This window comes from Bos taurus, chromosome 20 (genome assembly GCF_002263795.3).
Source record: "Bos taurus isolate L1 Dominette 01449 registration number 42190680 breed Hereford chromosome 20, ARS-UCD2.0, whole genome shotgun sequence".
NCBI classification, from domain to species: domain Eukaryota; kingdom Metazoa; phylum Chordata; class Mammalia; order Artiodactyla; family Bovidae; genus Bos; species Bos taurus.
The window spans coordinates 56,229,352-56,253,353 of NC_037347.1; the positions used below are offsets into that span (position 1 = coordinate 56,229,352).

The 24,002-nt window shown below is 45.4% G+C and overlaps 1 protein-coding gene and 1 long non-coding RNA gene across 2 annotated transcripts in view; one reads left to right on the forward strand and one right to left on the reverse strand.

Annotated features, from left to right (window-relative positions):
* Positions 1-212: 212 nt before the first annotated feature.
* On the reverse strand, positions 213-6,268 carry LOC132343249 (uncharacterized). The gene is made up of 2 exons (XR_009491986.1): positions 5,444-6,268; positions 213-4,160 (listed from the first exon to the last, which is right to left on the reverse strand). It is a non-coding gene; the product is annotated as an uncharacterized lncRNA (long non-coding RNA).
* Positions 4,930-24,002, forward strand: part of MYO10 (myosin X) — a gene marked incomplete at its 5' end in the record, with an annotated part of 261,542 nt that continues 242,469 nt past the window's right edge. Inside the window, 1 exon segment of the mRNA NM_174394.2 lies at positions 4,930-5,158. Coding sequence (NP_776819.1) covers positions 5,138-5,158 — 21 coding nt within the window.

Sequence of the window (24,002 nt, forward strand, 5' to 3'; positions counted from 1 at the left end):
GAGCAGGAAGGATTGAAGATGCAGGAAGCAGGGAGTAAGTAGAGACATAAGGTTTGGAAGTGGGAGATGTTGTGATTAACAACAGAGTTGGAAATACAGTAAGCTTTGGAAAGTCAGTCTGGGAGCCACTCTGATCTAAGAGAGAGTGTGAAGATTCAAAGAAATCAAAGAGAAATATACTCCACGTGGGTAGAATATATCATCATGGATGGTTTCATGGATCTTTATACCGTTTATTTATCACACTCAATAATACCAGGACACCGCCCTTTAACTGGAAATGGATTCATTTATGAATACAACTCTCTGTGTTTGTATGGGATATCAATTTAGAAAGCATTGCTGCAGTGTGAAGTGATGGGGATTTAGGTGGCATTGGCTGTCCACTGAGGGCTCTCTAATGAGGTAAATTACACCTTAGCTGTAACCCGTCTTGTTTAGAAAAATGACTGCTAGCAAATCATTTTTTTTGAGTGTCTTATCTGTGCTTCATTTCTGTGTTGGTACTTGTTTAATTCTACTACAATGTGAAACATTTCAGGTATTTTTTTTCCTCCAAATTTAATTCTTTCTAAAGAAATCTTTCACAATTGTTTTAAGTTTCACATGAAAAACAACAAAAAACAAAACAAAACCCAAAACTCCCTTGAGGATTTTGAATTGTTATGGGAAATGACCAACTTGATTAAAAATTTAAAGAACACAAAGAGATTCCCTTAATTTCTGTTTGTTCAAAATGCAAAAGCATGTGAATTTTTAAAGATCCAAAACTATAAGTGAACTGAAAGGAACTGCTGTTCAGTTAAGCATGAAAAACAGGATTTTAAGGTTGTGTCAGTTATTAACTTCTAATCTGTGTGAAGAAACTCCAGAACTTTCTCTTCCTGTAACTAGTCATTAAACCATTAGTCTGACTGGAGCAATTAGAGGTGAGTATTTTATAAAAACAGAGGTAATGAAGAAGCCACTGTACACAAAGTCACATCCAGATTAGGACCTGCCAGCAGCAACACAACACAACACAACACAACAACAAAAGAACGCAGTCCAAAACCACAAGGAAATCACAACTCATTTCAACTGAAAACAAACAAACACGTGATGGAAATAAAAACAGAAGATTATAGTTCTTATTCACATACATGCCCATAGGAAAGTCCTCCTTAAAATGGGAAAATTGTCCCATCTATATATAAGTACGTTTCTGTCCCTTATGGATTAATATTTGCAGCTAAAGAAGAGAATGTCACTTGAGCTTTTTTCTTGCTTTATTTTGCAAATGTAACATTCCATGATCATGTTTGAGAAATAAGTAGGATAACTAAGAAGGAACTTGGCCTCAGAGAATGTGTGCATTCTGGTATTAACATTCTGGAGTCTCCCTCTGTCACTTCTTAGGGGACAGGGTTTGATGTTTTAGTCCAGACAGCTTTGACCATTGGGTCACAGGGCCCCTTGAAAGGAAGTACTTAACTTTTCAACAATGGTAACAAGAATGATATTCTTAGAAATCTGCTGATTTAAAATGCTTCGCCTTCTCAGTCCAGTTTTGTCAAAGCCCTTGTAAATTTAACATATTTTTTTAAAACAACTGATTCCACCCCAAATACTTGAAAGTTTGGTATCTTGTTTGAAAGTGAAAGTCACTCAGTTGCGTCCGATTCTTTGCCACCCCGTGGACTATACAGTCCATGAAATTCTCCAGGTCAGAATACCAGAGTGGGTAGCCTTTCCCTTCTCCAGGAGATCTTCCCAACCAAGGTCTCCCACACTGCAGGCAGATTCTTTACCAGCTGAGCCACAAGGGAAGCCCAAGAATACTGGAGTGGGTAGCCTATCCCTTCTCCAGGGGATCGTCCCGACCCAGGAATCGAACTGGGGTCTTCCTGCATTGCAGGTGGATTCTTTACCAACTGAGCTACCAGGGAAGCCCTTAGAAGCCCTTGGTATCTTGTTTAGAATGCTTAAAATAACATGCACTTTGCTGTCTGTTCAGTAAATAGAAGCTTACTGATACAGTTTATCTTTACAGCTTTTTGAGATTGTGCATTTATATGGAAAATCTGATGAACGTTGACAACCCAAAGCAATGATTCTCAAACTCAGAACTGTCTACTTGAGTGATTACTAAAATGCAGATTCTTAGGCACCCAGGCCACCCTGAGATACAGTCATAAGATTTTTGGTTTGTTTTTTCTTTTAAGTAATTGTCCTAGGGGATTTTGATAAAGTGGTATAAACTTTCTAAAGAAATGTAAATCAGTAAAGGTTTCCCAGGTGGCTCAGTGGTAAAGATTCCACCTACTGACACAGGAGATGAGGGTTTGATCCCTGGGTGGGGAAGATCCTCTGAAGAAGAAAATGACAACCCACTCCAGTTTTCTTGCCTGGGAAATCCCATGGACAAGAGGAGCCTGATGAGCTAGAGGCCATGGGATTACAAACAGTAGGACATGACACAGCGACTATACCACCACCACCAATTCAGTAAAATTTAACCCTTATGTATTGGATCTCGCTCAAAATTATTTTAGGAGGCAAGTTGGGGGTATGTAATTATTAACCTCATCTTCTTAATCAGTAGGGAAGTGACTTTTAAAAGTTAACAGGCTATTTTTTTGAGCTGTTCTAACTTTACAGAAACATTGAGGGCAAAGTGTCCCTATATTTGTTTCCTCTATTATGAACGTGTTGTATTAGCATGGTACGTCTGTTACAACTGATGAGCCAGTATTGCAAAGTGACTTTGAAATGACCATGGCCAAGGCTGCCAGTTGGCTGGGCTGCGGCTGGGAACCAAGCCATATCCACACCCTCGCTTCAACAAGCTGCCTGGTACTTTCTCTTGAAAGATGTTCTATACAGATTAACACCATAATGGCTGTAACTGCTCTGTGCCAGTATCTGAACACAGGTGGCAGCAGGACTCATTTGACTAAGCCCTGTGATTGGTGCCTGGTTGGTATTTATCCTGGCTCCATCTTAACTTTCCGTGCAACCTGGGACACAATTGTTAATGGCTTACATGTGTAAACCTGTGAAACAGGGCAGTCACAGAGCACAGTATCAAGTATTAGTTTATACCCTGACTCTTTCTAAAGGGAATGGGTACAACGATATTAATGCTGAAGAACTGCTCTGACAGAGGTTACAAACAGGCTTGAGTTTTCACACAAGGATGACATTCATTCATTCTCTGAAACAGTCTGAGGATATTGGAAAGCAAGGCACTTCTATTTTCTCAATTGAAGACGGGAAGGACATCAATTAAAAAAAAAACCCTATAGAATATAGTTTTACTCCAATATGATATAGTTTCCTCAATAGTCTTAGGATAAACCACACCTGGTCATTAAGTGGAGCTGGCAGTGGTGTGAGTGGCTGGACACCTCTGGACAGGCTTCCCAGGAAAGATGTCTTTCTGACTTGAGTTTTAAAAGATGAGCAGTTGCCAAATCCCCTAGAGAGAGTTTCTCAAACCACCTGTGGTTAAGAACCAGTCGTTTTTGTTCCCAATCTTCCAGGTACCAATACGAAACCCCTTATGTGCCAGGTATGACTCACCAGGAGTCTGACAACACCCAAACTGGTTTATTCTCGGTTCAAAGAGTCCACCAATCACGTGCTTCTGTGTCGTGGTGTTTTTTACATTGCTACAAAAGTTTTTAAACCTTTGCTCCCATTTTCTGTTACAGACAGGTTCCAGTTTGCAGAAGAGCACAAGGCAGCTGAAACTTGCTGGAAATGCAAGATTATCAGCGCTCACCCTAAGCAAGTCCAATCTGCGTTTTAACCAGATTCCCAGGTGATTCCTGTGCACGCTAAAGTTCGAGGAGTTGCCCCAGAGAACCCAGGACTCGGTACGGGGATGGGAGGATTTGAGCCTTCACCCGCTTCCATTTGGCTATCTGCTTTCTTTGGGTCCGTGGAAAGGGTTACATTTTTTTAAGGTGTAATTGGCCACGTCCTCTTCCAGTTTACAAAACTGAATTTTCCCGCCGCGACGAAAACTTGTAACCTGAGTGCAGGAGATAAACTCCACACGGGTAGGCGGCTTCCAGAAATTCTGATCAGCCTCCGTTCTCTGCTTTGATCTGGCCCAACAGCCGGGGCAGCTCCTCGGATCGCGCTTCCGTCCCCGGGGTCGCTCATCTGCCGAGCTGCATTAATGAGATCCACGTTGAGCCGGTTCCAGGGTCTGCTGAAGATCAAAGGCACACACACACACACACAAATCCCCCAACCCCTCCTCCTCCTCGGTGACTATTAGGTCTCTATCACCAGAGGGGAGTCAACTTCTCCTACCCTCCCCATGGTCGGGAGGGGAGGAGGCGGGGAGGTAGTCCGCGAGCCGCTCGGGCCCCGCCCGCCTCCGAGCCTCCAAGCCCGCGGCGGCCCGAGGCGCGGAGTGGGCGGGGCCTGGGCGAAGTTGGGGGCGGCTGGCCCGGCTAGGCCTAACCTGGCGGAAGCGCGGGGAGGAGCGGGCTGAGGGCGGGGCTCCTGGAGGAGTAGGGCGTGGCCAACGAGCTTCTGATGGGCCGGCTGAGTGGGCGGGGCTCAGATGTGGGCGGGGCGAGACGAACGAGTGGGCGGGCCCGGACGAGAGGGCGGGGCGGGCCGTGCGCCCCTGTCCGCGAGTCTCGGTGTGACCGTGAGCCGGTGAGACCCGGGCGCCCGAATCCTCACCGCCGCGGCGCTCGAGCCGGGAGAGCCACCTCCGGGGCTCGCTCTGTGGCCGCTGTTCCCCTGCCCGCCCGAAGCGCCTCGGGCAGGAGCGCAGAGGGAGTGGGGCGCGCTCCACAATCGCCCCCCGCCGCCCTCCCCCAGCCCGGGGGAAGAATGTGCCACCAGCTGTTCTTCTCCGCTCGCGAGCGCTGCGCCCAGGAGTGAGGAACTTGGAGCCCGAGGAGACAAAGGCTGCAGTTGGGACGGATGCGTTAAGAGACTGGGGTTTGGGCAAACAAAAGGTGCGAAAGCCGAGAAGGGGGAGACGGAGATGGCAGCGGGGGAACCCCGCGGGCTCGAGTTTCTGGGAGTCGCGCCGTGACACGCATGGTTCCCCCGGACCTTGGGCTGCATTGACTTCCGCGAGAGCTGGGAGCCGGACTCGGGCAAGTTGGGGAGCGCACGGGGAACAATGGACAACTTCTTCCCCGAGGTGAGTGAGCTCGCGGCCGGGAGGGCGGGCGCGGGCTCCCTTCCTGCCGGGGACCTGGCCTCCGGGGAGGGAAGAGATGCGCCCCCCGCGCCGCTCGCACACCCGCTACCGCGCGCGCTAAGCCCGAGAGGGCGAAACTTTCGGGGAGTCGCCAGAAATCGAGCCCCGGGGTGGGAAGTCTCACGGCTAAGTAAGCCGGGGAGGGATTTTATTTTGTCCCGCGCTCTCATTTGGCTCCGGGATGCCGCCAAGGTGAGCGTCCTGGCGCAGGGGCGGCTGGCTTACCGGCTGGCTTACCGGCTGTCCCGCGGCGCCCCGGGCGAGGTGAGCCGGCGGACGAGGGGCCCCGACGGGAGGGCTACCCACCCCGCTGCCGGGGTCCGGGAAACCCCATGAAAAGGCTCATCGGGGACGTGCCTTTTCTCCAAGAAAGGTCTGGTCTGGTATTTCCTTTGCAAAACGTGCCGGCTTCCTGTGAGAGGGGCGCAAACACTTCCAGAGGAGACGCTTAATGAAGTGTGAGAAGGGGGCGGCGAGCGTTCAGTCGTTGACTTGAGTTCTTCGCCCGTCGGACCTTTGGAGTGTAGGTTGTAGTGCTCCCCAAGAAGTGCTCCTTCAGGCTTTGAGATCATTCCAGAGCGTGAGATCAAAAGATCACATGTTTGTGCTGACTGTCCTTGGAAGATTTTGAATTCGAATGTAAAGAAAATCGTTTAGGGCGCACTTTGGTTATTTTGAGAGATGGAACTGATGTTCCTTTTAGGGTCATTGAGGGTGGGACACCACGGTTACTTGAAACCCTTGACTTGAGAACCTTTTTTTTTTTTTTTTTCCCTGGGATCGAGCGTTACTGTGGTTTCTTGGCTCCCTTTCCTTTCTTGGTTGTGTTTATTTAACAAATTCTATTTAAGTTTGAGGTTTGAAGTGGCTCAAAGTAAACTTAGTTAGCTTAAGGAGTCTGATGTGACTTTCATTGAAAGCCAGGGGATGTTTTGTAAACCCAGGACAGTTTTGGAACCTTCCAGCAATTTAGATCGGTGAGGGTTTGCCTCTGTGTTGGCTATCTGGCTTTATCAGAGTTAATTGGATTTATTATTTCAAGTCATTGTACTTTCCAGGTGCCCACTTACTGTAATATAAATAGTCTATAATGGCCAAAGTGGTATATTCTTGTGTAATAGTAATATCCATTTTTTTTCCCCAAAAAGTGGCTTCTCACGTGTGATGCCTACATTCACGATGAAATGTGAATTGGAAAGTAGTTAATCATTCATTAATGCATATTTCTACTTTTTTTTTTTTAATGAACACTATAACTGTAAGACCAGCGTTTTCTAATCCATAGACCTTTGTTTTCATGCCTGTAAGAAGGCACCAGAACGTTCTGCAGGAGTTGCAGGTTAACCAGTGATGATAGACCAGCGGGCTATGTTTAATTGCTTTCATCTGTAAGAAAACCTGAGGCTCTGCCTGCGGGACACTAATTCTTAACTTTTTTTTGGTGGCAGGAAGGAGGTCCTTATTTTGCTTTTGTGTTGTGAGTCTCTTAGGAAATTTGATGAGACATAGAATTTGTGTTCGATTTGTTGGGGTCTGGGTCCCCACGAAGCCTGTCTGTGGACCGCGGGAGGCTAATGACCTCCCCTTTGGAAGAACTCTGCCCCCTAGTGCACGTGGGGAGAACTGCAGGATAACGTGGAACAGCTGCAGCCTCCTGCCCTGGTATTCTACCCTTGGACTTGGAAATAACTCTCTCCTTACACTATACTTTTGTTTAGTGTAAGACCTGGTTGTTGGATTTTATATCCATGCTGCTGCTGCTGCTAAGTCGCTTCAGTCGTGTCCGACTCTGTGCGACCCCATAGACGGCAGCCCACCAGGCTCCCTTGTCCCTGGGATTCTCCAGGCAAGAACACTGGAGTGGGTTGCCATTTCCTTCTCCAATGCATGAAAGTGAAAAGTGAAAGTGAAGTCGCTCAGTCGTGTCCGACCCTCAGCAACCCCATGGACTGCAGCCCACCAGGCTTCTCTGTCCATGGGATTTTCCAGGCAAGAGTACTGAAGTGGGGTGCCATTATATCCATGAGTAACATAATATTGAAGTTGGCGTTCAGTGATAAACTTCTCCATTCCCTGCCTGTCCTAGATGAAAAATCTTAACCCAAAGGTTGACCCTTGCCCAAAGTTGAAGAGGTTACAGAACCCACAGCCTTTATCGTCTGTTGCTGGTGACTTTAGTACTGGGGGAAATTTTTATGGGCTTAAAGTTATGCTTTTACTCTTGTGATGTTTTTGTATTGCAATGTTAATTTCTAATCAGAAATTTCTGATTAATTGATTTCTAGTCAATATTCATTTCTAATCAGAGTTCCTCCCCTAACCATAGTTACTTTGGATGGGAAGTCAGCAGGGCCAGATCGGCTATGCAGTGTTGTGTTCTCTGGAGACTTACTCCTCTACTGTAGATCCTGTCTCTCTTAAGTATCTTATAACAGAGCACCCTTTTGTTAAATTGTCCAGCAAAGAACATCTTGTAATGTCCTGTTACAGCAGGAACAGTAAGTGTGGAAGTGATATATTTCCAAGGACAGCAGATTTGTAGGGCCTCTTGTATTGCCAAGTGATGTCCTGTTCTTTGGTACCTTTTCCCTTTGTGATTTAGGCATAATGACTTGTTGCTTGTCAGACAGCAGTTTGAAGCTAATGTTAACAATTGGAAAAAAAAAATTGTTGCATGTATTAGCTTTCTCTGTGAAGGGCCAAATAGCAAGGAAAGAGCTCCTTGTGACTAGCAGCTGCCACTTAGAGCAAGAGTTTCTCAAGCTGGGTACCAAGGACATTCTGGGTCCGTCAGTTCTTTGATGGGGGGACTGTCCTGTGTATCATGTGGTGTTGAGCCGCCTCCCTGGTCTCGACTCACTAGGTGTCAGTAGCATCCTCAAGTCATGACAACCGAAGTGTCTTCAGATGATGCCAGATGAGCCATGGGGGGCAAAAATCACTCCCAGTTGAGAACCACTGAGCTAGACCCGTGGAGCAGTTCCATGTGGAATTAATTCCTTTTGTGTTGCAGACACAGCCTTCTTGTCTGCTCTAAGTAGCACTGGGCTGCCGCTCAGCTGGAAGCGCATGAGGTTTGTGCCTAGCAGCTGATGGCTCCTGACTTCACAATGTACCCGGGAGTTGGAGAAACTGAGGGCCCCAGGCTCCCCAACTGCGTTTCCGTTTCTTCATGCCCTGTCTTAGATCTTTATGACTTCTCTCGAGTGAACTGTGTGCACACTTCTGGGAAATTTGCCTTTTCAATGTTTAGAGGTAAGCTGTTCAAAAGTTGACTTCAGGAAGAACCTAAGGTTATGTGTGTCTGAAACCAGATGCACTTTTAAAAGTGAAAAGGCTCAGCTAGGAAAAGTGGCAAGACTACCACGCAGATGTGTTGATGTTTTGAAGTGGCTGCTGTTTTCCTCCAGGGCTGGGTAGAGTGCTTACAATACTGGAAGGGCCAGTCAGTGCTGGCTGGACCTCAAACAGCTGGACTTCTCTGTCTTCTGTTGTAGGAACAGGTGTGGCGTAATGGCTGATCAAACGAAAGATCTTCTGAGGGCTGTTAATGGGACACATGTGAACACTTTGATTTTCAGAATATGTAAGACGTACACAAGTAAGATGCTCATAAACACATAAAGCAGGTATTAATGTTTTAAGGACTACATTGTCAGTGGAAAACATTCCAGCTGTACCTGTTTCTCACAGCCTGGTTCAGCCTGGGTGGGAACAAACCCACCGCTCAAGGTGTTACGTGGAAGCATCTTCCTTATTTCTACTTAATTTGGAAGGGTGTCTTAGTTTTGGTTGTTACCTGGAAGCTCAAATAGTTATTTTAAGCTGGAACGAGTTCTTAAGCCTATTTTTCTCCCCCTTTTCCACCGCATCTTATTGGTACTTTTTTGTCTTGGTAAAAAAGCAAAACAAAACTGAAGACTCTTGTTTTGGGCAGCTACCCCCCGCCCTCCACCCGCCTCCCCATCATCCCTCAAGGGCAAAGGCAAACATTCAGGACTTCTATGTCCCACCGCATCCTGCAGGTGACCCCTTTGACGACTGTAAAATGAAATCAGAGCGTTCCCTGGTGTCTTCTTGTCCCGCAGTGAAGTCACAGTGCCTTGCCCTTCCTTTTAATTTTTAAAAAATAAAAAAATAATTCTTTGGCTGCACCGGATCTCAGTTGGGGCATGCAGAATCTTTAGTTGCAGCATTCGGGATCTAGTTCCCTGATCAGGGATTGAACCCAGGTCCCTTGCATTGGGAGTGTGGAGTCTTAACCACTGGACCACCAGGGAAGTCACAGTGCCTTGCCCTTTCTGCACACCTGCAGGGGTTTCTCTTGCACTTTTTGGCCTTGCCATGTTGTGTACAGCAAAGCCGCAGGAGCAGCGGCAAGCAGGGAGCCGTGGTCCCCTGGGTGCTCACCTCTCACCAGATCAGGCCCAGAGCAGTGTGGGCGGGTCAAGCACTGTTTAACCAGAGCCAGGCAGAGAGAGGGCGGTGTGTTTGCTTTTCCAGCAGCCTTTTAAGTGGGGTCACCTTTAAGGACAGGCACCTTGAATGTGCTCTTCTGTGGAGATTGGGCAGGGGGACGTAGGATACCTTCTTATAAATGGGTTTCAAAATTTTGCCTTCAGGATAACTGTTGGGTAATGCTCTCAGGTCATTGATTTGCAGGGAGCACTCCAGCTTCCCTGGTGGCTCAGATGGTAAAGAATCTGCCTGCAGTGCAGGATACCCAGGTTCTATCTCTGGGTCGGGAAGATCCCCTGGAGAAGGAAACCCACTCCAGTATTCTTGCCTGAAGAATCCCATGGACAGAGGAGCCTGGTGGGCTACAGTCCCTGGGGTCGCAGAGAGTTGGAGACGACTGAGAGACTAACATACACATGCACTCAGGCAGGAGCTGTCCGGGCAGTCTGCAGGAAGCTGGACCTCACTCCTGGGGCCTGCATGCCCCCAGATTGGATGAAAGCACCTCATCACTAAGAGTAGAAAAGATGTGGGCTTTGGGAGCTTGGCTGCACACCCGCTCCGCACTTACAGGCTCTCAGGTTATCTGACCTTCCAGGGCTTCAGTTCTCTGTCTATGTTGTTCAGTCGCTAAATTGTGTCCCGACTTTTTGTGACTCCACGGACTGCAACATGCCAGACCTCCCTGTCCCTCACTGTCTCCCAGAGTGTGCCCAAGTTCTGTTGTCTCTAAGTGAGCATAGTAGTGTTGACCTTGCATGGTTGTTAAGAGAATTCAAGATAAGATTTACAAAGCACTTGGTAGGTGAGGAGTAATGCAAGGTTAGAGTAACTTGGAAATTAAGAGCAAGTGGCCTCTGATAGTGACTGGAACTCCATTCCTCAATGGAGCAGGGAAATCTTGGCCTCGGGGCTGTCTCCAGTATCATTTCTGGTGTTGGACTGCATTTATTTTCTCCCTTTTGACCAATACACGTCTGGCTGATGTTCCAGAATTCTGTAAGAAGCATGTGTACATTGCTTATAAAGTCAAGTTCACATTCTTAGTCTAGTTTCCAAGGCTTGCTGATTTGGCAACTCTCTATTCATTTCCCCTCTGTGAATTGGATTCCACAGGATCTATTACCCGGCCTACACCATACCTTTGTCTGTCCTGTCCTCTCTGTCGATCTGATATCCTGCCTGTCTAGCTCCTTTTTGAAACCATCTCCACAGATCTAGTTCATGGTCACTCCTCTCTTTCCTGTGGACTTGGCTCTATTTCTTTCTGTCCTGGTTGTGTTAGGACCTGGGTATTCATTGAAAGGACTGATGTTGAAGCTGAAACTCCAATCCTTTGGCCACCTGATGTGAAGAACTGACTCATTGGAAAAGACCCTGATGCTGGGAAAGATTGAGGGCAGGGGCAGAACGGGACAACAGAGGATGAGATGGTTGGATGGCATCACCGACTCAATGGACATGATATTGGGTAAATTCCAGGAGTTGGTGATGGACAGGGAGGCCAGGCATGCTGTGATTCAAGGGGTTGCAAAGAGTCGGACACGACTGAGCGACTGAACTGAACTGTGTTAGGAATTTACCCTCTTTTAGCTGCTGCTAAGTCCCTTCAGTCGTGTCCAACTCTGTGCGACCCCATAGATGGCAGCCCACCAGGCTCCCCCGTCCCTGGGATTCTCCAGGCAAGAACACTGGAGTGGGTTGCCATTTCCTTCTCCAATGCATGAAAGTGAAAAGTGAAAGTGAAATCGCTCAGTCATGTCCGGCTCTTCACAACCCCATGGACTGCAGTCCACCAGGCTCCTCCCTCCATGGAATTTTCCAGGCAAAAGTACTGGAGTGGGCTTCCATTGCCTTCTCCCCCTTTTAGCTAGAGGCGTTGATATTTTCCTTCTCAAATGTGTAGTCTTGAGAAGGTAAATATTTGATTTATAAGTTTTATCACCTTGTTTGCACTCAAAGGTCCTCTACCATGGGATGCTATCCTATGTAGCTGCTGTTGTCCTCTTAAGTACAGGTTCTTTTTCTTTTTTTCAATGTCAGGAGGGGAGATGGTTCTGACTTTTCCTTTTGATTATGAAGCATTTTATAATTCTTTGAAGACAGTGAAGAGTACTTCTGCAGTTTATTGAGTGCTATGTGCCAGGCATGTTTCTGAGCACTTTACATTCAGTAATTCGTTCAGTAAGTAATTGACAGCCTTATGAGTAGGGCTCCATTGATGAGGAAAGTGAGGCCCAGAGAGGTTAAGTGATTGGCCCAAGGTCACACAGTGATGGCCAGGCTTTGACCCCAGACAGGCTGTCTCCAGGGCCTCTGGGCTCTTCACTGCCATGCTTCCTTTTCCGTTGGTGTCATTTGTCTTATGCTCGCATCACTGTTTCTTTGTTGAAGTACCTTCAACCTTAGGCAGTTAGTACATAGGTTTTGAGTTGAAAACTGCTTGGAGGCTTGGGAAAACCTGGCCCACACCCCCCAGAAACTCTGCAAACCCAGCAGGAAAATGTTCATCAGCTTTTGAGCATGCCTCTAATCTTTATTTGGTGTGCTTTTTTACTCAGGAAGGACATGTATCCTCATAAAATGTAGCTTCTAAAGCTGCAGGCCCCAAGCTCATGAGGATGGTAGGGAGATTTAGATAGTAAGGCATTTGGAAAACTAGAGTTTTGAGAAGTTTCTTTTTTTTAATTGAAAGAAAGGGTAGAACTCATTTATCTCCCCAGTTCTAACTCTCAAGTTATCAGAGAATTCCTCTTGGAGGTTTTTTTGATGGAATCTTTAAGTTATCTGGCTACCTTCCAGACTGCCTCTGTGTCTGTTGTTTTACTTGTTAGCTTATGAATGTTTGTGAGGGGACTGATCATTGACAGTGGAGTGGAACGTTTTCCAAAGAGCATCCTTGAATAAAACATTTTTCTGCTTTGCTAAGAGCCGTTCGGAAAATGTGTCCGCCAGGCTTAATGTACAAAACTCCCAATTTAAACCTATCCTCTCATGTTGCATGACATCACATCATCTGACTTTGCCAGTTATAGGAAAAAGTGTTAGAGTTCTTGTGGCAAAGCCATGACGCATCTGTTGAAACGTGGCCAGAGCAGGGGACGACCAGATGGCAGTTAGGCATTTCATAGTTTTACCTTCCCCCCAGCTTCAGGATCCATTCTTCCAGGATGAAAATTGCCTCTGTATACAGGCATTTAACATTCTGATAATTATTTTTTTTAAAAAAAGAGATTTACATTAGAAAATGTAGGTAAAGTTGAATTTTTGTACTTTGCGGATGGAATGTTTATCTTGACTACCTGTCAGTGATTCAAGGGCAAGGTAAGATGAGGTTTGTATGGTGGCATGGACAGTAGCTTTTTCACTTGGCCTCTTACCTAATTCAGTTCAGTTCAGTCGCTCAGTCGTGTCTGATTCTTTGCGACCCCATGAATGGCAGCACACCAGGCCTCCCTGTCCATCACCAACTCCCGGAGTTCACTCAAACTCACGTCCATCGACTTAGTGATGCCATCCAGCCATCTCATCCTCTGTCATTCCCTTCTCCTCCTGTCCCCAATCCCTCCCAGCATCAGAGTCTTTTCCAATGAGTCAACTCTTCGCATGAGGTGGCCAAAGTATTGGAGTTTCAGCTTTAGCGTTAGTACTTCCAATGAACTCCCAGGACTGATCTCCTTTAGAATGGACTGGTTGGATCTACTGGGTTCCAAAAAAATCCCATAGTTCTTTTGTGTCATTTTGGGGGGTCAGTTAATAACATGTAAGCAGTATCCATTATTGGAGAAGGAAATGGCAACCCACTCCAGTGTTCTTGCCTGGAGAATCCCAGGGACGGGGGAGCCTGGTGGGCTTCCGTCTATGGGGTCGCACAGAGTCGGACACGACTGGAGCGACTTAGCAGCAAGCAGTATCCATTGACAGTGATGTGCATTGTGGAGAGAGAGAGAAGTACCTCTTTGTAGAGTCTGTGCTCATGATGTCTGCTTTGTTAAAACCAGCCAGTGTGATAAGGCAAAGAAAAGAAATTAAAAGCTTTATACTCTTATATATAGATAATCCTAGGGGGCTTCCCCAGTGGCTCAGTTGGTAAAGAATCTGCCTGCAGTGTAGGAGACCCAGGTTCAGTCCCTGGGTTGGGAAGATCCCCTGGAGAAGGGAATGGCTACCCCAGTATTCTGGCCTGGAGAATTCCATGGACAGAGGAACCTGACAGGCTACAGTCCAAGGGGTTGCAAAGAGTCGGACACAACTGAGCGACTTTCACTTTCTTTTCATATAGATAATCCTAAGATTGTATATATGTATGTATGTATTCATATATGTTAGAACTAATAAGTGAGTTTTGCAAGGTTGCAAGATACAGGATCAATATACAAAAAATAACTATTTCTTTATGCTAGCATTGAACTGTCTGAAAATATATAAGAAAGGAATTCCATTCACAAAAGTATTAAAAAAGAAAATTTCAAGAATAAAAAAGGTCTATTTTAAAAGAAGCTTTTCTAGTAGCTGGCATGCTTATGTGTGTGGCTACTGTTGATTTTTGGGTTTATCAGCTTCATTTACTTAAATTGGGTTACTAGAAATATATCAGTATTAGGAGTATTCTTAAGAAAAAAAAAAGCCTTGATAAACATAGATACTGTATATTACTTTTCCGTGTCATTCTTAGATTTAATTTTTTCCCCTTTATCCTGCATAGAGTATGTACTGTGTTTAGAAAATTTAGAAAATGCCGTGAACAAAGGACAAAAACTTCCTCGGTCTTACTGTTAGTGTTCTGTTTGCCTCTGTATCTGGTTCTGTGAGAGCACATATGCAGTGTTTTTCACTTAAGAGTTACTTGAGAAAAGCATTAGATCTTAAGAATCTTGCGTCTATACAGGCAGCCCCCATTGTTTTCAGAGCCAGGGACAAGAATACGAATGCACACCCTGAATCACATCTCTAAATATGTGTTGTAAATCAAGCTTCCAAATTGGTAAATAAGTGTCTTCTAATCTCCTACTTTGACAGATATACATTCATTGGGATGTAATAAAAAAATGTCTAAAGCTATGGGTTTTCTTGCCGAAAGTCAGATCATCAAAGATGAACGAAGATAATTATAGTTGCACATACGTGGGTGTTCTGTTGATGGACAAGTGATGTTTGCATGAATAATAGACATATGCTCCATAGTAAATTTTCCACAGACCTGCTTTTCTTGCCCATATTTCAGTAGAATCATTAATTATATGGTTGCAGTCAAGATTTTCGCAATAACTTTGTTTTACTGACAGCAACACTAAAGTAGAAGACCTTTCTTGAGTCATTGTGGTTCTTTAGTTCATTTCAGTTTGGGGAAGGCTGGCTTTGCTAAGGCAGATGTTAGTTGTTAGCACTGTCAACAAAATTCCTACATCAATATTTAGGTTAAAAAAAGGAATGAGATTACCTGTTACAGGTTATTGATAGTGCAAGAAGTACACAATATTCTGGTTTTATTGTATGAGTCATGTAAATAATATTGTGAATTTCCACTATTTCTGAAAATACTCCTCAAACTTTTCAATCTTGTGTATATTATAAAGGAAACTGAAAGCAGAAGTAATTCATTAAAAATCTGTTTTTAGATGAGACTAAATTTTAAGATATCTTGGCCAGAAAATAGTTTACATATAAAGATATATTAAGGGATTATGCATGTGTTAATCTTTCTTCCTAGTCATGTAAATGTTTTTATTTCCTTACATTTCCTGAAAATACCAATTTTGTTGCATGTTTCACATGTATTGATAGTTTCTATTTGAAGAAATTTTTCTCTAAAATTAAAAAAAAACCCACAGTTTTTAAAAAGTGAAGTGGCCAAATGAGGGGTTTGGGGTTTTGGAAGCTTTTGCTATTATTTATAGTAAGCAAGAATTTATATCAAATAATTGCTGCTACTGCAAGTTCAGAATTAATAATTTTCTGCCAAAGATTGGATTCACTCTTGAGTTTCTGTTTGTTAACTTCTTTTTTTTTTTTTTTCTTTCTTTCTTTGTGATGTACAGGCTCTGCTCTAAAGCCTACAGTCCAAGACAGGTGTCCTGGGGGTCTGGTCTCAGTGGTCCTGCTCATCTTCCTGCGCATGTGTTCCTATGTACATGTCCATTTTAGGTGTTTATCGGTGCTTGCTCTTACAGAAAACAGCACACATACGTTCTTATTCCCAGGTCATCGCACTCTTGCCTGATTATTTCTTGAGGTTAGATTTTCCGGGAGTGGAGATGCTGGCTCATAGGCTTTGCATATGTTTGCTTAGACTGTTTGGCAGAAAAGCTTTCTGAGAGGTGTCTGTGCAGCTCGGAGCAGGCACAGCTGAGACAGCCTGTCATGATGTACCTGTGATAACAGGGTCTTAGAGTCTTGATGACATGCCTTGTTTCACAGGGGAAACGCATGATACTTGGTTTCTGTGTCCACTGGTGGGTTGGGTTCTTCTCTGAAGCAAAGTGGAGGAGGGAGGCATTCCCTCAGTTAATTACTAGTGGGATGTCTATCCACATCCAACCCCAGAAAATCCCACTGTGGTTCCTGATGTTCATTTAAGACCAAAGTACGCACAGGGTCCTGGCTTCATGCTGCCTGGGGAGCCATTGGCCATTTGTTTGGGGAATTTTTGTATGAATTTTTCTTTTAAATTCTCATTCCTTTGAATTGTAAGTATCCTTGTGAGTTAACCCTGGGCTGTAACAGTTATGTAGGGGTGGTTCCAACTGTAGGGATTTAGGTAACATGCAACACTGTTGAGGGAGGTGTGTGTGTGTGACTTTAAGGCTTATTATTATTATTTCTTAAACTTATTTATCTTAGCTGCGCTGGGCCTTCATTTCTGTGCATGGGCTTTCTCTAGTTGCGGGCTCTAGAGCTTGCGGGATTCAGGAGTTGTGGCTCACAGTCTAAGCTGCCCTGAGGCATGTGGAAATCTTCCGGAGCAGGGACCGAACCCAGGTCCCCTGCCTTGGCAGGCAGATTCCTAATCACTGGACCACCACGGAGGTCCTAAGGCTTATTATTTTTATTAATTACCCTCAGGAAATCTTTCCATGGATTTGGAAATAGAAGTGTTGAGTGCTTTGTGAAAAGGACACTCCACCTTTTACAATGTATACCATTGTCATTTAGTGCAGATCTGCTTCTGTCTGTCTCCGCCAGCAGTTTGTTCTTTTAGGCTTTGTACAACCCTCCTGTAGTTTTCAGCCTCAGATTTTCAGAGGTGGGCAAGCACACCCTCTTTGTAGGCCTTCTCAACCTCAGCACCCTTGACATTCCAACTAGGCTAGTCATAGAAGCTCTGGGCTGTCCTGTGCTTTGGAGGCTGTTGAGCTGCATCCCTGGCCTCTGATCCTTTCCTGGTGGCTCAGCTGTTAAAGAATCTGCCTGCAATGCAGGAGACTCAGGTTCGATCCCTGAATCTGGAAAATTCCCTGGAGAAAGGGAATGGCTCCTGACTCTGGTATTCTTGCCTGGAGAATTCCATGGACAGAGGAGCCTGGCGGACTACAGTCCATGGGATTGCAAAGAGTAGAACTTGTCTGAGTGACTTCACACTTTCTTTCCTGGTCAGGAAGGGGATGCAGAATCGCTGTAGTGGAGAACCCTTGTACCATGGCCATGCTCTTATGGCCACAGCTTAAATTTGGATTTTTCCAGAATTTTTTTTCACCCTTCCTTGTTTATATCCACTCCTGATTGCTTTTTTTTTTTGTCTGTTTGAGTGATGGGGAAGCACACGTTTATCAGTGTTGAAATTTTATTCTATTTAGGATCCAAACTCTGGCCGTGAGACGTGGACACTTAGAAGTGGTTTATCATCTAAATTTGGAGTAGGAAACGGCAACTCAGTCCAGTTTTCTTGCCTGGAAAAGTGCACGGATAGAGGAGCCTCTGGTGGGCTCACAGTCCGTGGGTCACAAAGAGTCGGACACACCTCAGCATGCATGCACGTTACCTAAGTTGTGTTGTTCCATCTGGTGGGAATATTCACTTCCAGGTGTGCTCTCTGCCCTAAGGCTTTTGTTGGTCTCCCTCCTAGCATTTTACCTGGTATTTCCAAAGTCCTCTGCTTAGATCACTAGAGAAATGTTTATTATACTGTGTTATCAGACTAACTGTTGTTCTCCACTAGGATAAAAGGAGGCCATATTTTTTCAAAGTTTTGAGAACATGTTGAGGTAAATTATATCTATTGCTTTTTCACTATTTCATATCATCTTACTCTGGCATGCTTTGTTTTTTTGCAATATAGACTCAGGTGTTGCCAGAATAGCCCAGAGAGGCCCTGGGTACCTGTCACCCGGCTTCCCTGGGAGTGATGTCTTACATAACAATAGATAACAGTAGTGCAGAATCAAAAGCAGGAAATTGTCATTGGTGCAGTTTGTTGCTGTTTGCTCACTCAGTTGTGTCTGACTCTTTGCAGCCTCATGGACTGCAGCACGCCAGTCTTCCCTGTCCTTCACCATCTTCCAGAGTTTGCTCAAACTCATGTCCATTGAGTCGGTGATGCCATCCAGCCATCTCATCCTCTGTTATCCCCTTCTTCTCCTGCCCTCAGTCTTTCCCAGCATCAGGGTACAGTTTGCAGATCTCATTCAGATATTTTACATCCATTCATCTGTTTGTGCACATATGTTCAGTTCAGTTCAGTCGCTCAGTCGTGTCCGACTCTTTGCGACCCCATGAATTGCAGCATGCCAGACCTCCCTGTCCATCACCAACTCCCGGAGTTCACTCAGACTTACGTCTATCGAGTCGGTGATGCCATCCAGCCATCTCATCCTCTGTTATCCCCTTCTTCTCCTGCCCTCAGTCTTTCCCAGCATCAGGGTACAGTTTGAAGATCTCATTCAGATGTTTTACATCCATTCATCTGTTTGTGCACGTGTGTAGTTCTAGGCTATGTTACTGTATCTATAGATTTGCAAAACCACCAGCACAACCATAATACAGAACTTTGCCTTGCTCCATGCTACCCCTGGTTAGTCCCTCGTAACCAGTAATCTGTTCTTCTCTATAACTTTCTCATTGGAGACTGTTACATAAATGGAATCAGTGTGTAAATTCTCTGAGATTGGCATTTTTCACTCGTTTCTCTTGAGACCATCCATGTGGTGTGCATCACCAGTTCCCTTTTATTTCTGAGCAATACTCCAGTGGACTGTTACCCTTTTAATACCTGTGCTAGCATCCCTTGTCATTCTGAGGCCAGCAGTTGTTTGCGTAGGAAGTTACTCTGTTCCCTGGCTGCTGGGAGCTCAGGTTCTCATGGCCCTCCTAGTTTACTCCTTGCAGTCTATTTCACTGCTGCTGTCAAAAAATGTTTTGATTGGTGACTCCGTCTCAAGCACTTTGAGGTAGATTCACTCAGACCTAGTGCGTTTGAACCCTTGCTCACCAAGCAGCAGATTCCTGCTCGTTGTCTCTTTCCCTGAGACAGAAGCTTTGTGAAATCAGTGACTTGATAGCTAAACTTTCAAGGTCACACGTGACAGCCCCCACATGGAACAGCCAGGTGAGCAGTGTTGGAGTTCTCTAGAACCTAGACTTCTTGGGATGCTGAACGAGAGTGTGACAAGATATTCTGGCCATCCATAAGTATCTCGACAGGACGGGATGGAAGGGTGGGTATTTTTGATGTGAGCCAGGTAGCGCTAGTGGTAAAGTACCCATCTGCCAGTGCAGGAGATGTAAGAGGCACAAGTTCGATCCTTGCGTCAGGAAGATTCTTTGGAGGAGGGCATGGCACCCACTCCAGTATTCTTGCCTCGAGAATCCCTTGGACAGAGGAGCCTGTCGGGCTAGAGTCCATGGGGTCACAAAGAGTTGGACACAACTGAAGTGACTTAGCACGAAACAAACAGCACACAAGACATCCAAGGGCAGGGCAAGTGCCCTGACTTGTTGGGTAGGTGGTGTTGGCAGCAGGGAGGACTCATCCGGCTGGGAGGTGTGACCAGAGGAATGGAATGGACGAGATCCAGCCTCCACCTAAAGGCTGGTCGCCCTGCAGGCTGGGAGGCTCGGAGCACAGAGCAGGGAAGCACCCTCACTCTGGTCTCAGGTCTGGCCAGTTTGGGAGGAATCCCAAGTGAGGATGACCCAGCAGAGAAGAGGGTATTACCCAGTTATTTCTTACTGGTCACCGGCTTCTCCTTACTGCCGCCTTCTTGCTTCTCTTTATCCCATGCTTTGAAAAAAGTTTATTGGGCACAAGGGGGAAAAAGTCTTGAGAGAGGTGAAGAAGTGAAGTGAAGTCACTCAGTTGTGTCTGATTCTTCGTGACCCCATGGACTAATTCTCCAGGCCAGAATATTGGAGTGGGTAACCTTTCCCTCCTCCAGGGTATCTTCCCAACAAAGGGATTAAACCCAGGTCGGCCGCTCTGCAGGCAGATTCTTTATCAACTGAGCCACCAGGGAAGCCCAAAAATACCAGAGTAGGTAGCCTATCCCTTCTCCAGCGGATCTTCCCGACCCAGGAATTGAACCAGGTCTCCTGCATTGCAGGCAGATTCTTTCCCAACTGAGCTTAGATAAATCTGTTGAAAAGGAACTCTCGATACCTTTTAAAATCCCCTAGGTGAGGGGCCATGTGACAGTCCCCCCAGTCTGGGGGCACACAGTCTGAACTCTGTTGATACCTCCTGCTGGCTTCTGAGCCAGCCCTCCGCCCAGGTCTGCAGTCTCCGCCTGGGATCCCTGCCCTTGCTACCTGCTTCCTTTGTGACAAAATCTGAGTCCGGAGTGAGCCCCCCATCCTAGCATACGCTCTGCTTCTCGCCTCCCGGGTTGTCTATCAAAGGGTTTCTCCGCATATGAATTTCCTCTTTGTAACTCTTGTTTTATATGAATAATGTCCACCTGCTCTTGTTTTTCGGCAAGGATGTGTATAGAGTGTGACCAGTGTTTCAACAGCAAGTAGGTAAGCTGTTACTTCTCAAGTGTAAAAGAGATGTTTTTGGTTTAAACTGGATTAGCGTGCATGCTTCATTGCCCAGTGTCCTTTTTGCAACCCCATGTACCGTAGCCCGCCGGGCTCCTCTGTTTATAGGATCCTCCAGGCAAGAATATTAGAGTGGGTAGACATTCCCTTCTCCAGGGGATCTTCCTGACCCAGGCATTGAACCCAAGTCTCCTGCATTCTAGGCACGGATTCTTTACCGTCTGAGCTACCAGGAAAGCCCCAAACTGGTTTATATATATGGAATTAACATGTCATAGATGTGCATGTGTACATATGTATGCATATGTACCAATATATGTAATTTATACATACATATAAAAACACGTGCATGGATGCTCAGACGCTTCAGTTGTGCCCAACTCTGAGACCCCAGGGACTGTAGCCTCCCAGGCTCCTCTGTCCATGGGATTCTCTAGGCAAGAATACTGGAGTGGGTTGCCATTTCCTTCTCAGTAATTGGGTGGCTTGTGGGATCTTGATTCCCCTGCAGCTACTATTGCTGCTAAGTCACTTCAGTCGTGTGCGACCCCATAGACAGCAGCCCACCAGGCTCCGCCGTCCCTGGGATTCCCCAGGCAAGAACACTGGAGTGGGTTGCCATTTCCTTATCCAATGCATGGAAGTGAAAAGTGAAAGTGAACTCGCTCAGTCTTGTCTGACTCTTCGAGACCCCATGGACTGCAGCCCACCAGGCTCCTCCGTCCATGGGATTCTCCAGGCAAGAATACTGGAGTGGGTTGCCATTGCCTTCTCCGCTTGCTTCCCCTACCAGGGATCACACCTTTGTCCCCTGTGGTGAAGCACAGAGCTTTAACCATTGGACCACTAGGGAAATCCCTTATGAAAACATATATACACATATACGCTCAGTGGTGGTTCAGGTGGTAATCTGCCTGCAATTCGGGAGACCTGGGTTCGATCCCTGGGTTGGGAAGATCTCCTGGAGGGAAGATCTCCTGCCTGGAGAATCCCCATGGACAAAGGAGTCTGGTGGGCTACAGTCCATGGGATCACAAGGAGTCAGACACGACTGAGTGACTAAGCACAGCACAATGTCATGGTTTCTGACTGAGGCAGGCAGAGCTGTTGGGGATTGAAGTATCTTGACCAAGGCCACGTTGCCTAGGGTTTTTGTCACATCTAGTAGACGTTTGGTGTCCAGAAGCAGACTTTGTATTGGCAGTGAATACTGAACTTACAGTTTTCTAAGAAGAGGAGAATCAGAAGCAGCCTTCCCACTGTTTTGCGTACGACTTGCCTTGTTAGGATGGGGTCATCGGAATACTGCCCTGTTAATCCTGGGTATTCTGTGTTTCCATAAGATTTTCACTCCTTTGGGAATTCTCGCAAAAGAAGATGCCAAGTTCAACTTCAAGGATATGAAGTCAGGTGCAGACGGCAAATTCTGGCATTAATTTTCAGACCTTGAGAACCACTGAGATTCTTGGATGTGTCTCTTGGTAATGTAGCTGTTCAGCTGTAACAAATTCTTTCTTGCCTTTGAGTAGATCTGGTGGGCTAGCCCATTGTATTTTAGGTTCTAAGACCATGTTCACTTAAGGTTCTCTTTGAAAAGGCCAGTGTACCTTTTCTGTAAATATTTTAAAGATGGAACCTCTTGTTGTTTTTCCAAGTACTTATAAGAAGAAAAGACATCTGATAAAATGAGCTCCAGACTGTAATGTTAGCAGGACTGGTGTCTGCCAGACAGTATTCTGGAAAATGAGCAAGTCAGGGACTCTCCGCATGTGTTGTGAAGGCTGAGTCGGTCATCTATTTTCACCATAGTTCTTTTCCAGTATTTTACTACAAAAAATTAAAACACGAGTCATCAGCTCTAAGAATAAAAACGGGGGGCAAAATCGTTTAGTTTGGCTGCCTTGGGCTGTGGTCTTCTGTGGCTTGCAGGCAGTGTTGAGAAAATGTACCTCTGAAATGAATAGGTAAAATCTTTTAGGCAACTTGGTTGGCTCTTCAGTGGGAGTGTAACTTTATCTTTATTTACGTATTATTTTATGAGATGTCAGGTGGATTCCTTTAACCTCAGGCACAGAGGACAAGGTTACTTGACCCAAGGTTTATCACCAGATGATGGGATCAGAAATATAACTTAGATTGTGTCCTTTGAATCTCTTAAAATCTCTGAGGGCTTTTAAACCTCCACCGGATCCCTAAATGGAGATCTTTAGAGTTGGCTTGTGCATGTGAGACAAGGAAACAGGATATGTCAGAAGAATAAAAGGTCCCTTGAGGGTGTCCTTTTGCATTATTGTAAAATGTTTGATGAAGTTGAATAGCTGTTCCCTCAAGGAAAGTGGAATTTTGGAAGCTAATTTTAATGCTGCAGGGTGCGTCCCCCCAAATGAATAGCATAAAGAAAATTAAAAATCTGTCTTTAAAATCACATGAAAATATGCCTTAAAAAATGGCATATCCTGTCTTTTTGTCCCAGCTTAGGAAAAAATTACCTTTTAAAGAAAAAAGTACATTCCACCAGTGTCATCTACTCAAGTCAGTGGTTTATCTGTCCAAGGAGGAAATATGATGTAGACTTAGATTGAATATAGTGTGGGATGTTGATAGTGATTTGAAGACATGGAATCTGCCTTATGTCTTAGCCATCGTGCTCTTTCCAGCTTCCACACCATCTGCATTTTCTTTTATCCAGTTTTTTAACTTGTTAAAGTGTATTGATCACTCGCTCAGCATGGGCTATGGTTCTGCTAAATTCTTGACATGGATGAATTCACTTAATGTGCCCTGTAGTTTTATACGGTTGGTGCCATTCTGATGTCCATTTCACATATGAAAATAGAGTCCTAGAGAATTGAAGTCATTTGTCTTAAGTTCACACAGCTGGGCAGTGGTGGAACCAGGGTTTGGACCCAAAGATACTCAGCTGTATGAAGCTAGAATCCATTTGGAGGTGATGACAGTAGTTTGTGTTACAGGAGGTGAAGGTAGAATCTGTGTGGAGAGCTTTGGGAATGTGTATTTGCCTTTGCCCAGAGGGCAGGCCAGAGTCATGTGATATAAGCCCCAGGAGAATGACCTAATTTGTCAGCAACTGCAACAGGAGATAAAAAATTTTCCTGTAATCAAACAAACCAAAGAGACAGTCCTTCTGATGCTTCTGACAGTCCTTCTGACAGTCCTGTGATGGCAGCAGCTGAACATCCGTCCTGAGTGACAGGCGCAGTAGGAGTTGAGTTTGGAGAGAAGATTCAAAGAATAGTTTCAGTGAAATATTTGTAGGTTTCTGGGGAGCATCTCACAGGAGGTGGAGGTCACACAATTTCTGGAGTCATTTTTCTTGGCTTTTGTCTGTTTCTGA